A 15,110-nucleotide genomic window follows, 5' to 3' on the forward strand; every position below is an offset into this window, starting at 1 on the left:
GTGTCCAACCTTTTCCCATACAGGGGCCATATTCAAAGTTATATTTGTTTCATAGGCCGCACTAAGTGATTCGAGAAAAATTAGTGTGTTACCTTTTACTTATCTTGTTACATGTAAAAGGAAGTTTCTGCTTTCATGCTACCATTTTTTATTTTCAGGGTATACAGGACGTTTCACAAGTGATGGTCATTAATTTAAAGGTGAACTGTACACACTACAATATGCAAAAAAAAAACCTTATGAAAATGGTCCTTAAGTGAATTGTTTTCGAGATATTGCACATTTCTAGTTGGGATCCGCCACTGACAAAGTGAACTGTACAATGTTGGGATCCACCACTAACTTGCTTGTTTAGGTTTGGTTATGCTCATTCTCTCCCTTTCCACTTCTCTTAATGCTCTGAGACGTAGCAGGCATACTAGTACTTGTCAAAAAGATAGTCAACATGGAAAGAGTTACAGCAATAAAGAGTATGCGGACATGAACTTCATGTATGGTAAAGACAATGGCAGGCTGCACATTTGTACCAAGAAGCATTTCCCCACCGAAGGCAGCCCAACAGGCACACATTCATCAGGGTACATCAGTGTCTTAGAGAACATGGGCGCTTTGCACATGGAGTATGAGCAGGTAGGCCCAGAAGCATAACACCTGATGTTAAGAAAACTTATATTTCAAACAATAGTATGCAGTCTTTTATTATATGGAGCTGAGACCTGGACTTTGAACAGGTTAGGGGAAAACAAATTGCTCTCCACAGAAATGGATTTTTTTTTGAGACACTCGGCAAGAACTTCTAGGAGAGATAGAAAAGGGAACAAAGACATAAGAGAGAAAGAGAAAGTGGAAAAGGATAATGGCTACTATCAAAGAGAAGCATTTATAATGGTACGGACATGTAAAAATGGGGGCAAGAAACCAGAAATCCAAAGCAATCCTGGAAACGGTACCACCAGAAGAATATGGATAAATGGAGTACAGGAGTGCAAGACAGCTCGGGGTCTAACTGACCAAGACATCACAAACTGCACTTTCTGGTGGGAAAATATTACCACCAAAAAAAAATAACTTGTAGGCTGGGAAAACCGATTGCAATTGGAAATACTCCTCTGTAAAAAAAAAAACACAGTTACTTTTACTTTTTATACTCTCTTTAGAAAATTTACAACCTGAATAGGTTAATGCTTTTTACTATTAAGGTGAATAAATAAAAACAGTCGATTCTGGTTATTTGGGACACATCAAGACTAGTGCATTTTAGCAGCTTCCCCAATTATCCGAGGTTCCACATAAATAGTTAAAAATACAATGGACCCCCGCTTTACAATTGGTTCACTGTATAATCAAATCATGTTACGATGGACTCACCATAGTAAAGTACCGTTCACTACAGGGTGAGTGCAGTGGGATCAACTGACGATGTTACCTAAATTCTAAGTGGGAATGTAAATTCCCACTTAGATGTAAATTCTAAGTGGGAAGCATTCAAGGAATTAATCGTGGATGCTACTAAAAGTTTCATACCTATTAAGAAATATTGTTCAAGGTTTAGGCCTAAATGGTTATCTAATGAACTAATGAGACTCGTAACAGAGAAGAAAAATGCATGGGATGCATATAAATTATCAAGCGACTCAGAAGCCTATGGCAGATATAAGCTAGTCTGTAATCAGGTCACAAAGGAGGTTAGGCAGGCAAAGGCAGATTACGAGAAATCTTTGGCAAAAGATGCTAAGAAAAACAGCAAGGATTTCTTTACTTATATAAACTCTAAAAAGAAGGGGATGAATCTGATTGGTCCACTTGATATCGATGATTCCACTGTTAATAATCCTGCTCAGATAGCAAACAAACTGAATGAGTATTTTGCATCTAACATTCACACATGAGGGGTTATTAAGGTTTGAAAATGGCAGAAGGTTATCAAATTGCAGCAGGGTGCTTAATGATTTTGTAATAACTGAGAGCAAAGTGGAGGAGAAATTGTTGAAGTTAAACATAAGAAAAGCACCTGGGGTGGATGGGATCTATCCAGTTATATTAAAGGAGGCGGCAAAGCAACTAAGCAAACCCTTAGCCATAATTATGAGAGCATCCTTGGACTCAGGGGAGATCCCCATGGACTATATATCCCCAATTCACAAAGGGGGGTCGGAAAGTGACACGAGTAATTACAGACTAGTTAGTTTAACTTCTGTTCCTGGTAAAATACAGTAAACTCCCGCTATTTGCGGTCGCTGATTTAATAAATATGAAACGTAAAAAAATGTGAATTTTAAAACCCCGTGAACATTTTCCGCCATAAAAAAACATGGGCGTGGCTAAAGTTATCATTCCCGGTCAAAACAGCACGCCATGGATGTTTCTTGCTAATCAGTATATGTTATGTGCTTGTCATGGAAGGTTTCATCGTTTGCTTCTAATTTATATGCTTATAAATTGAATAAATTTATCAATTTATAAATTGATATGCTTACAAAAGTGATAAATCTACTGTTTTGCAGTGGAAAACAGACTTTTCCGAGTGTGTTAACGGAAGGAAGTGACTTTATTGTGGACAAGTTCTTTCTAACCCATACAAAAATATGGCTACGAATAACGAGGGAAATGTGAAAATATCAAAGGTGATGACATTAGCAAATAAAATTGAGTTATTAGACAAAATTTCTAATGGTAAAAGTGGCAAAATATTATAAAATCAATGAGTCAACGTTATGATCAATCAAAAAATCGGAAGAAAAAATTTGCCGTGGTGTCTGTGAAAACGCACTAATTGCTTCAAAAATTTGCTCTATAACTTGTAATGTTAAATTAGAAAAAATGGAAAAAGCTTTAAATCTGTGGATAGAAGACCAAACTCAAAATAAAATTAGTTCACTCATCATTCGTGAAAAGGCAAAACTCCTTTATCAACACTTAGTGAAACTGGTGATAGCACTGGCGAGATAAATTTTTTAGCTAGCAAAGGCGCTGGTTTGAAAGATTTGTTTGAAATTTCTAATAAATATTACATTTAATATTAAATTGTTTCTTATTTTCATTTCGATGCCATATGCTTGCATTTCACTACATACTGATTATGTACATAGTCATATTATGAAGGTACATATAATACATACATAGACAGAATTTTAGACTAGTGTTATTATTATTATTATTATTATTAGCCCTATGGTGCAAGGAAGCCTGAGGGTTATGCTGCACAGTCAAAAAAAAAAAAATTTCTGAACTACCCCAAGAGACAGAGAGAGAGAAATAAAAGGGAATCACCAAGGGAGAGAAGAATGATGATATCCAGCTCAAGACCCTGGGTATGCCAAGCCCATACCTGGGGTGCCAAGTATGGGCACCCCAGGTATGTGCCAAGGGGAAAAACCCCAGGGGCTCACCAGATGTGAGCCCCTGGGGTTTTTCTTATATATTTCATACTTTGAAACGGAACCCCTTTATTACTATGGGAGCCATAACTCAGTATTCGCGACATTTCTCAGGAACGTAACCCTGAGGGTTCACTGTAATGGAGTCACTGGTTAAAGATGCATTGCAGTATCATCTAGACAAGACTGCAGCAATAATTCAGACACAGCATGGCTTTGTTAAGGGAAAGTCTTGTCTGACAAATTTGATAGGATATTATGATGTGGTTACAAAGGAACTGGATGCAAAAAATAATTTTGATATCATATACAGTCAGTCCTCGTATAGCACGATAGTTGTGTTCCTAGAAATCCTCGTGCAATATAAACAACAGGCCCTATGGGGAAAAATAGGGTTAGGTGCCGACCACCCAAAATTGAACACACATTGGTAACCAAAACATTACCAAACACAATAAATAATCGTAATAAAATACATACATATTTTATAACGATTAAAATACGTAATAAAAAATAATATAAATTTTTTATAATATTTTGATTATTATTATATTTTATTATAATATAATAAAAAATACATAAGTATTTTTTACGAATAAAATACTTACGTAGTTTATTACGACTATTACGTAATAAAATATTGCTAATGCTTTTGCTTCTATAGTAAGCACACTTGTTTTTTGTTTGATTTTCTATCCAAACAGATGACAGCCGTTCCATCTCTTCCAATTCTTTGTGTCTTAATCTAACGGATTTTAATTACACTTTGAGTTCTTCCTGCTATGAAAGTTGTTTTTATTTTGTCTGCATTTTTGTAATTCTCGGTGTTGCCTCATTTAGGCCTGTAGCACGTGCAATATCACATGGTCTTTCAATTCGCTCAAAGCGTTTCACAATTTCATATTTTTTCTCTATCAACAGAGGTGGACTGGCCATATGCCTTACTGGGGAAACCCCGGTGGGCCAGAGACCAGTGTGATTTGAGGCTATAAACCATAGTATGAGGCCACTATAAATTTTCCCGGGTAAAAATTTTGGACCCAGTCTGAATCTGTTTATCGATATTGCTTTTCTTTTTCTCTCTGAATCTGCAGTGTCTTCACCAGGACGCTTCCTTTTCACACCTTTTAAGTATTTTACTCATTTTTAGGGAATAAAGCACAATTGCAAAACGAGGAGACACGCTTGATACACATAATCCAAGCTGCGCAAGTGTAGCAACTGAATAAAGAACACCGTAAAGGCAGAGATACACTGTTAACACTTCACATTTTACTAAACCACATTTCTAGGGGTTACTACCATAAAACAATAAAAACAATTTCCAGTTGCTTTTCTGCTAGTGGAATCTGTTATAAACTGGTAGTAAACTCGATCTAATTGCATTTGCGATTATACCGATAGCTGGAATTATGTTGGTTTTTATGTTATTATGGTGAAATGTGTTTCCCCTTCACTGATATAGAACACATAAATATATTTTCAGAATCTCCTCTTCATTCCTGTCGTGTTGCATTCAGTTGAGGTGATTCTGTGTTCGACTGCCATTTCTTGTAAACACAAAGGCACGTGCATAAGCGAATTCGGTTCGTGTTATATAAGATATCGTTCCCCCATTTATAAATCGTGTATTATCGAATTCGTGTAGTGTAAACACGTGTTATACGAGGACTGACTGTATTTGGATTTGAGGAAAGCTTTTGACACTGTTGCGCATGGAAGACTATTGGACAAATTGGAGCAGAATGGTATTAAGGGTAAGTTGCTACAATGGATAAAAGGATAGTTGAGTGGGAGAAGACAGAGGGTGGTAATTAATGGGTGCTGCTCTTCGTGGATTAATATTATTAGTGGAGTCCCACAGGGTTTGGTTTTGGGTCCACTGTTGTTTTGTATATTTATCAATGATATTGATGAATGTATATCAGGCTTAGTGTCGAAGTTTGCAGATGATACAAAGGTTGGCAGTGTTGTTAATGACAGTAATGGCAGTGTTGTTAATGACAGTAATGGCAGTGTGCTACTGCAGGATCTAGATAATTTGGGCAGATGGGCTAATAAGTGGCAACTGAAGTTTAACCTTGACGTGTGCACAATACAAACTGCATATGTGTAGAAGTAACACGAGATAAAAGTACCAACTGTGTGGTACTACACTTAAGATGGTAGAAAATGAAAAAGACCTGGGAGTAATTGTGCAGTCAGATATGAAGTTTTCTGAGCAATGCAGACAGGCTGCCAGGGCAGGTCATGGGGTTTTGTCAATGATATATAGGAATTTTGGTAGCAGGGAAAAGGAGGTGATTGTCCCTCTGTATAAGGCAATGGTCAGGCCACGCCTTGAGTACTGCATACAGGTCTGGAGGCCTAATTTTAGGAAGGATGTAGATTTGCTTGAGCGTGTACCGACAAGGGCAACATGATTGGTGAGGGGAATGAAGGGATCCTCTTACCAAGAGAGGCTTAAGTTCTGCAAATTGCAGTGGCTGGAGACTAGGCACCTGCGCAGTGATCTGATTGAGGTGTATAAGACCTTGAATGGGTTGAGCACTCTGAATTCTGATGGGATCCTTCCACTTGTTCAGATTACGAACCTAAGGGGGGCATAAATTCAAATTAAGAAAAGACAGATGTAGAATAGATAGGCGGAAATTTGCCTTTAGCCAGTGGGTGGTTAATTGCTGGAACAAACTTCCATCTGTCGTTCTGGAAGTTGATAGATTAAATAAATTTAAGGAGGAACTGGACAGGCATTTGGAGGGAATGGTGTGATTTGTTTTGGCTGATGCTGCATAAGCTCATACTTTTCTTGCATCACATGCCGCTACTTCTATAAGATGTGTAATAAGCACCAGTCATTGTGATCATGTTTGTGAATTGAATTTTAATTCTATTAATCAGGAATTCTAATTAGCAAAAATAGGAGGAATATTATCCATAAATTTACCCTTTATCACCTTATCAATTAAAAAATTAAATGGTACGTAAAAATCGGAAGAATATACGTGATAATCGAAATAATTAATACGTACTGTAATATGTACATACTAACCAGTTGACGTTTCTGTTCGCTGACATTTTGGGTGGAGATTAAAATTTAAAACAGTAAAAAGATAAGCAATCAATAACAAAGAAGATGGCACACACAAACTGCAAGTAACATGATACATGCAAGTGAGAATGGAGTAACATGTTACGAAGCTTTTAAAAAAGGGATGAAGAGAAGATTCGGAAAATTAATTTTTTTATATGATCGAAGATTCCTTGGAGGTGTAAACACATTTCACCATAAGAACCCACATAATTCCAGCTGTCGCAAATTCAGTAGGATCGAGTTTACAATCCATATATGATAGATTGCACTAACAGAAAAGCCCAATAAACAGGTGACTGCTAATTGTTTTTATTGTTTTATGATTGTGACCTCCAGAAATCCGATTGAACCAGTGATACGGTCGGAGACAATTGTAGGGTATTCTCCAGTACTACGGTCTCCTGCCCCAATTAAATGCCATGTCCCAATTAAGCGAAGTAAACCCTGGCTATTTTCTCGATTGGGTTCTGTTTTTTTAAGATTTGTCCCAAATAAATGGCTGCCCCCATTAACCGGCCCAAAAAACCGAATGCACTGTATAATCATTGACTTCTATTTTTTTCTTTGAAAATTGTGTTTAGAACTTCTTTCGATGAGCTGTCATGTTAGCAAAATCATCACAATACACAATTGCATTTACTGAACAAAACATTTAACAAGAATTTTTTTTTTTTTTTTTTTATATATTATTAACAAAATTTAAAATGCTATTTTAGTTCACTTTCTACGCAGGCCATACCAGCCAGCAAGCCATAGATTGGACACCACTGGTGTAGACGATCCCATGTTGGGTTTAAGTCAAGTGATGGGGTGGCTACACTAATTTGCTATACCCCCTTCTGTTTTTAGTTACTAGAAAGGCCAGTCCCTGCACAACTTAAAGCAGTGCAGGTCATTGTCTTGTAATATAAAATTTCTTCCACAAAATTGAACTCCAGAGGATAATGCATTATGTTCAAGAATGTTTTTATAGCCTTTTCTTAAAATTCCATAGTTTCTGTCATTGTCACCCACTCCATAAAAACAGAAGCAACCCCAGGTTTGGTAGAACCACCACCATGTTTGACCTATAGGCACCAAATAATATTAGTAAAATAATAAGAGGAGTATACCTCAATATAGTGTGTAGAACCCTTCCGTATGATACCCTCCAGAAATTAAAACGAAAAAATCGGCAAACTTACCGGTACATTAGAGTAAAAAATAAATAATTAAATAATCAATTTAACACAATACAAATCAATTAAAAACAATTAAAAATCAAATTAACGCAATTAAAAGAATCAAACGAAAATATTCAAAACGATTTTCCTTCCTGAAGCTGACAACGCTTTTCGACCGTATGTCGTGATCACAGGAATGAAAATTCCTGTGATCACGACATACGTTTGAAATACATACGTTCGACATACTATTTTCATTCCTGTGATCACGACATACGGTCGAAAAGCGTTGTCAGCTTCAGGAAGGAAAATCGTTTTGAATATTTTCGTTTGATTCTTTTAATTGCGTTAATTTGATTTTTAATTGTTTTTAATTGATTTGTATTGTGTTAAAGTGATTATTTAATTATTTATTTTTTACTCTAATGTACCGGTAAGTTTGCCGATTTTTTCGTTTTTTCCGTTTTAATTTCTGGGGGGTATCATACGGAAGGGTTCTACGCACTATATTGAGGTATACTCCTCTTATTATTTTACTAATATTATTATCAACGTAGAACATATTGAGTAGCACAGCTCTGATTCATACTATCTAGGCACCAAATAAGTTAGTGCCATTATTTCTTCAAATAATCATCTCACATAAACTATATGCTTGGATCCAAAAATTTCAAATTCGAATATTCATCTGGTCCACAATATGTTTTTCCACTCTTCGATTTTGATGTCTGTTAGCCCAAGCTGACTGTTTCTTTTGCTTTTTCAATTTTAACAAGGTTTTCAGACCACTACACGACGATGAGGTCCTGCTTGTTTTACAGTGGATATAGACACAGAAGTTTCTCTGTTGCCATTTGAACTCAGCTTGGGTTTCAGATGTAGTAAGTCATCAATTTCATTTAGAAATCAGTGTTATGGCCTTATCTTGTACTTCTGTCGTGATCGTGATGGTTTGTCCTTTAAGCTGCCACTCTCTTTGAATCGTTGAATGGTAGTTTATATTCCTTTAAATGAAACACCTATTTTTTTTGCCAGTACTTTTGAATAACCTTCTTTATACAGAGTTATAATAGCACTTCTTTTTTTAACTTCCAGTTCCTTATTTCTTTCTGAATGACTGGTGTTCAATTTTATAAGTTACAGTGCTTACTTTAAACTTTTTTTTGCAAAACACTCTAGAATCTTCTCCATCGTTTTCCCAAATTAAGGAATCTTCTACAATGTTCTACCACATTCAGGAGTCTTCTCTACATAACAGTCTTTTTGTGCCAGTAAAATCAATCAATCAACATAACAGACAATATATTAATACAAATTGGTAAACAAGTTGGTTTTATTTTAATGAAATCTTTTTCAGTTTAGGAAAATGAAATGTGATTCCATACTTTTTGGCTGGAGTGTATCTGACTTTCACAGGCAGTTAATTTGTCACAGTATCATGCTCAGCCTCTGTTCACAAATTAAAACTTATGTATAGATTGACTATAAAACAGTCTGCATAATAGAATTTTAGTTATTTTATCATTCCTTAATGTTTTCTATTTCTTTAGGTTAAAAACCAAGGAGGAAGAATGGAGAAAAGCACAAAAAAGTTTCAACAAATTATGGAGGGAACAAAATGAAAAATACTACTTAAAATCTCTTGATCATCAAGGAATTACATTTAAGCAAAATGATGTCAAATTGTTGAGGTCGAAAAGTTTATTAAATGAAATTGAAACCCTTTTTGAAGAGGTAACTTTTGATTTACTGATCATAAAATATGTTATTGAACAAACAAGATTAAAAATATTTTTATGTAATTCTTTTCCATATAGTCTGAATTTAATAAAGCTATCTCTACACATTTCTTCTAATAGAAGGTAGGATCAGCAAGTTCTGGAGCTGAATTTTTATTTAAACCAATATGTTTACAGATAATTACACAATGTTTTTCAATGTTAATGCAAAAAAAAAAAAAAAAAAACATTTGAAGCCATTTTTAAAAGTTAATTTAGTGTTTATCACTGCCCTAGCTTCTGCTTCACTGGAAAATCATCCTGTTAATTTCAGTTTGAGAAAAATAAAATTGTAAAAATCATGAGGATATTATGGAGTTTTTGGGAAAAGCATTCAAAAATTATACTTATGGAAGATATTCAGAAATTATAGTTGAATTTATTTACAATTTTTTTTCTTGCCAGTAGAACAGATCTGATTACATCTCACTAGCACTTAATTTTTCCAAGTACATAGTTTTATTACAATATAAACAGGTATATGGAAGATAGTGAGTACCTCATTTGAAACAATGGACTTACATCAGCAATACTCTTATTTTTCAATTTACTTTCTCCAGCACTTGCAGACAGATTCAATGAGGTCTGAAGAAAATGTTCATTGGCTGCTATAACACATAATTTGTTGTTCAGTGATTGCTACCTACACTGATGCATATCATTCTTTGTGATTGCTGATATTTGACTGGGAGTATCTTGGTGAAGTAGGACACCTTTAGGCACCTAACATTTTTGACTTGATAGAAGCTTGTAATTGATTTCAGGTAACTATAACTGCCAACCCTTGGGACTTACAACGGAGAATCCGATTTTTTTTTTTTTTTTTTTTTTTTTACCCCTTTTCACCATTGTATATAGTTGGTGAAAAGGATATTCTCCATCTTTTTATTTTCAGAAATACACAGTAAACTACATATTAAAATTGGAATTTTTTAAAGAACTTTTATTGATTTTCTGCTTATTTTATTATGAATTGGCCATGCAATCTTATTACTTGTAAAGTTACATTTTCCACATTTACTTTATATAGATGTGATTTTTCTTTTCAAATTAAAGGGAACATGGTATTAACAGACATTTGCAAATAAAAGAAGCATAAGGACAGCATGCATTACATAGAAAGAAATGTAAAAATAGATGTAGCATTTCGTGGTGATGATGATGTGTCACATGGTTATTTGTATCTTTTGTGAAAAGATGCAAATATACTGACTCTCTGAGACATATTTCCCCACCCCTTGGTATTATTTGATTATGCCAACATTTAACCTGCCTAACTACTAACAGTCTCTATCTTACCAGCTGCTTAGAAAATCTTAGGCATACTACCAGCCTTACATGGGTATCTATAATATCAGAATATTTATATTGAATATTTATAAACAGTGGAGGTTAACTTATATATGCATTTGATGGAGATATGTGATGATAACGAACAAATAAATTTAAAAATAAAAGTGACCTTCCAACTTTGGCGTTCCTTCCACAAGTAGAACTGAAGCTGGCATTATGCATTTTCCAGAATTATGAAGATTACTTTGTCAAGTGGCTATGTCTTGTCTTATTATTTCGAAGTGAAAATGAACCTCAGTCAGTGAAAAGTGACGTTTCAGCACATATGCAAGCTTTCAAGGCTAATGAGTTTCTTTAAAATAAAAATATTCATCTTTTCTGGAAAATTTCTCAATGCTTATAAACATTAAATGACAGAATCTGCTTTGGATTCAGAAATACAAATATTAACCAGCAGATTCTTAAACAGGGGTTACCCACTTGCTACAATAGACAGAATTAGGGTACAAGCTAAGGATAAAATGCAAAAAAAAAATACCCCAATCAACAATAGTAATATCAAAAAATACTTTATTTCTGTCCCATAAGTTGAACACAAACAACTTAACAGATTCTTTAAAGATACCGAATTTAAAATTATAGCCAGGCCAATACGGAAATTGCACACTATACTGAACAATCGCTCAGTCCTTTCCTCGTTTTCAACACAAATAAATGACCAAGTATACAACATTTCTTGCGGTGATTTCAACTTGTCTTATCAAGGTTCTGCGCGGTTTCCTCTGAATTTTCGTGTTAGTCAACACGCGGCCTCAGTTTGTGCTTCTCGTTCAGCAGCGTCAGAATTAGCCTTTCATGCTGTTAATGAAAAACATACTTTTTTATTTAACGAGGCAAAAATACTTAGTGTACAACGTAATTATACGAGACTATTAATTGCAGAAACCGTCTAAATTAAATTACATGAGAATTCTGTTAATATTTGCCGGCCATATATAATCTCCAACTCGTGGTCCTTTACACGCATGCGCGAAGACATATAATCCTTGTTTAAGTTCTATGCTCAACCCTATTCAGTAATTTTCATTCCTGTGATCATGGCATATTGTCGAAAAGCATTGTCGGCTTCAGCAAGGAAAATCATTTTGCATTTTTTTAATTAAATTAATTTTTTACTTAATTTTTAATTGTGTATCTCTAAATAGGCCTACAAGACTGGGACAATTCATGTTGATGATTAAACTTCACACCAGCCGTTAGATAAATAAATTTTCAATACTGTAACTAAAAACACTTTATTTACAATAAGATAAATATAAAATAGATATATATTTAGATATATATAAAAATAAATAACACTGATAAGATATACTAAAAACCTAGAAACTAAAAGCGATAAAATTTTGCTGTAATTTTTGGAGGCAGCAGTCTCCTTCCTCAGCAGCATATGTCTACTGTGCGGCACATCCTTAAATAGCAGATCCACGTCACATGGTTCCATGGTTGGAATTTTCCATTTGCGCACCGGAAATGGCTCGGGACTGTGCTAGCTAAAACCGTTTATCACGTCCAAGAACGACGGTTTCCAGGAGTGGATGTAGAGGTGCACCCCTATCCCTATTAATAGTATTGCGAGCTGCCCCAATACATGAGCTCTCAAGCCATTTACGGTCCCAGAACCTCTGTCCATAATCTGTGATGGCTCGGGAGCTAGCTCGCTCCCGAGCCATTTCCAGTTCCAGTGTGCAAATGGAAAATTCCAACCATGGAACCATGTGACGTGTGCCGTGGATCTGCTATTTAGGGATGTGCCGCACAGAAGACATATGCTGCTGAGGAAGGAGACTGCTGCCTCCGAAAATTACAGCAAAATTTTATCGCTTTTAATTTCTAGGTTTTTAGTATATCTTATCAGTGTTATTTATTTTTATTGTAAATATATATCTATTTTATATTTATTTTATTGTAAATAAAGTGTTTTTAGTTACAGTATTGAAAATTTATTTATCTACCGACTTGTGTGAAGTTTAATCATCAACGTTTTTAATTATGTACATTTGATTTTTAATTATTGTTAATTATTTCTTACTGTAATGTAAGATTTTCGATTTTTCTTAATTGTTTTCATTTTAATTTCTAGAGAGTATCACATGGATGTGTTCTACGTATCATATTAATGTAAACTTCTCTTATTCTTTTACAAATATTGATATCAATGTAGAACGTATTGAGCTTTATAGCTGTGGTCTTACAATTCCCTTATGCAGTGGGATTATGATCTCCCTATCTCTAAAGAATAATGTTTGATAAATCATTGATAGGACACCATGAGCTTTCCTGGCTTCCTTTACACAGTTCAGAAAACTTCATATCTGCCTATATTGTAACTCTCAGATCCCTTTCATCCTCCGCTGTTTTTAATTCAACCTCACCAAGTGTATAATTTATTTGTTGGTTTCTATTCCTCAAGTAAACGACCCTGCATTTAGCAGCATTAAACCATAGCTGCCACTTCTCTTACAATCTTTGAAGTCTGTTCAAGTCATCCTGAAAGTGCATTGCTTGGCACTGATCATAATTACTCTGCCAACCTTTACGTTAACTGCAAATTGAGATCACACCTTCCATTCCTTCATTGATGTCATTTATGAAAATGAGAAACAACATTGGTTCAAGAACCAGTCCTTGAAAGAACCTACTCTTGACTTTACACCAATCTGAAGAATATCCATTAATCACAACCCTCTGCCTTCTGCCCTGCAGTCACTCAGCAAAATGTCTTAGAATCTTACCAGTAATCCCAAACCTGTTCAGTCTTATACAGTAACCTGTCATGATGGACTGAGTCAAATGCTTTGCTAAACTCCAAATAAACTATATTGAAATTTTTCCCTAAATCCAGCTCATGAGTGACTGTGTCAAAATAGCCTACTAAGTTAGTCAAGCATGGTTTACCCTTAACAAAGCCATGTTGTGTGTCCTTCAGAATGTCATATCTATCTAAATGTCCCTGGATTGCACTCTTAATCACTGCATCTAAGATTTTTCCTACCATTGAAGTCAGACTAATTGGTATTAGAACATTCTTAGAACAACTGGTATGTATTGGCAATACATTGGCACTTCTCCAATCCTAAGGAATCTTTCCTGAGTCTGAAGATGACCCCATAATTAACCTCAATGGTTCGAAACACTCCCTCACACTCTCCCTCAAAACTACAGGGCATATGTTATCAACTCCTTACTTGCCTTTATGCTCAGGTTTGTTTATTAGAAAAATTTTGCTAATAAACAATCATCTGTAATTACAAAATCACTAATTTCATGTGGCTCCGCCCCACTCACACAGCCTGTTCTCAGCATGAAGTATCTTTCTTCGGTAACAACAGATGAAAAGTACCCGTTCAATTCATCCGCAACATCAGCTGTATTGTCTAAGGTTTTTCCACTCCCTGTGAACAAGAGTCCAATCTGATTTGCTTTTTTATTTCTTCTATTCACATAAAAAAATTCCTTGTCCCCATTCTTTGCTCTCTTAGCCAATGTTTTTTCATATACACAGCCTTGGTCTCCCTGACCTTATTTATGGTACTATTACAGATCAACTTGTACCTGTTGTAGGCTTCAATACTTTTTTTTCACTCTATTACTTGTCCCATGCTATTTTTTTCTGCTCCATTTGACTGGGCAGCTCCACAGCCATCCATTTCGACATCCTTCTCTCGTAATATTTTCTTAATAGTATGTATGCATCCATGGCTTCTGTGATTTTTGCTTTCAAAGAATTCCATAAGTCAAATGTATTTGGAGGAATCCCAATCAGAGTCACTCCACACAAAAAACTTAGAAATATTGAGAAGGGGTAATAGCAGAATAACAAACAGCACACAAGTAAAAATAGTCCAAGAATTAAAAGTAATTCAGATCAAAAAATTTTTGGTTTAAAAGATGATGTTTTTGTTCCTAGTTGGAACAAAAACACTGTCTCTTTTAACATCATAATTAGTAGTAGTAGTAGTAGTAGTAGTGGCACATGATGCAAGAAAGCAAGTGTAGGAGCTTATGCAGCATCAGCCAAAAAAAAAAAAAAAAAAAAAAAATCACACCATTCCCTCCAAATGCCTGTCCAGTTCCTCCTTAAATTTATTTAACCTATCAACTTCCACAACGACAGATGGAAGTTTGTTCCAGCAATTAACCATGCGCTGGCTAAAGGCAAATTTCCGCACATCTATTCTACATCTGTCCTTTCTTAATTTGAACTTATGTCCCCTTAGGTTGGTAATCTGAACAAGTGGAAGGATCCCATCAGAATTCAGCGTGCTCAACCCATTCAAGGCCTTATAGACCTCAATCAGATCACCACGCAGGTGCCTAGTCTCCAGCCACTGCAATTTGCAGAACT

The 15,110-nt window shown here is 35.2% G+C and overlaps 1 protein-coding gene across 9 annotated transcripts in view; it reads left to right on the forward strand.

Moving 5' to 3' along the window:
- The window catches only part of LOC150075069 (paired amphipathic helix protein Sin3a-like), a 718,000-nt gene that overhangs the window by 517,247 nt on the left and 185,643 nt on the right, over positions 1-15,110 (forward strand). For all 9 annotated transcript variants that reach the window (XM_090389145.1, XM_090389146.1, XM_090389142.1 and 6 more), the window contains one exon: positions 9,185-9,368. In XM_090389145.1, the coding sequence (XP_090245271.1) occupies positions 9,185-9,368 (184 nt within the window). The remainder of the gene's footprint in view (positions 1-9,184; positions 9,369-15,110) is intronic.

Source organism: Mastigoproctus giganteus, chromosome 14, assembly GCF_048544385.1.
Source record: "Mastigoproctus giganteus isolate SK-2022 chromosome 14, ASM4854438v1, whole genome shotgun sequence".
Classification (NCBI taxonomy): Eukaryota; Metazoa; Arthropoda; class Arachnida; order Uropygi; family Thelyphonidae; genus Mastigoproctus; species Mastigoproctus giganteus.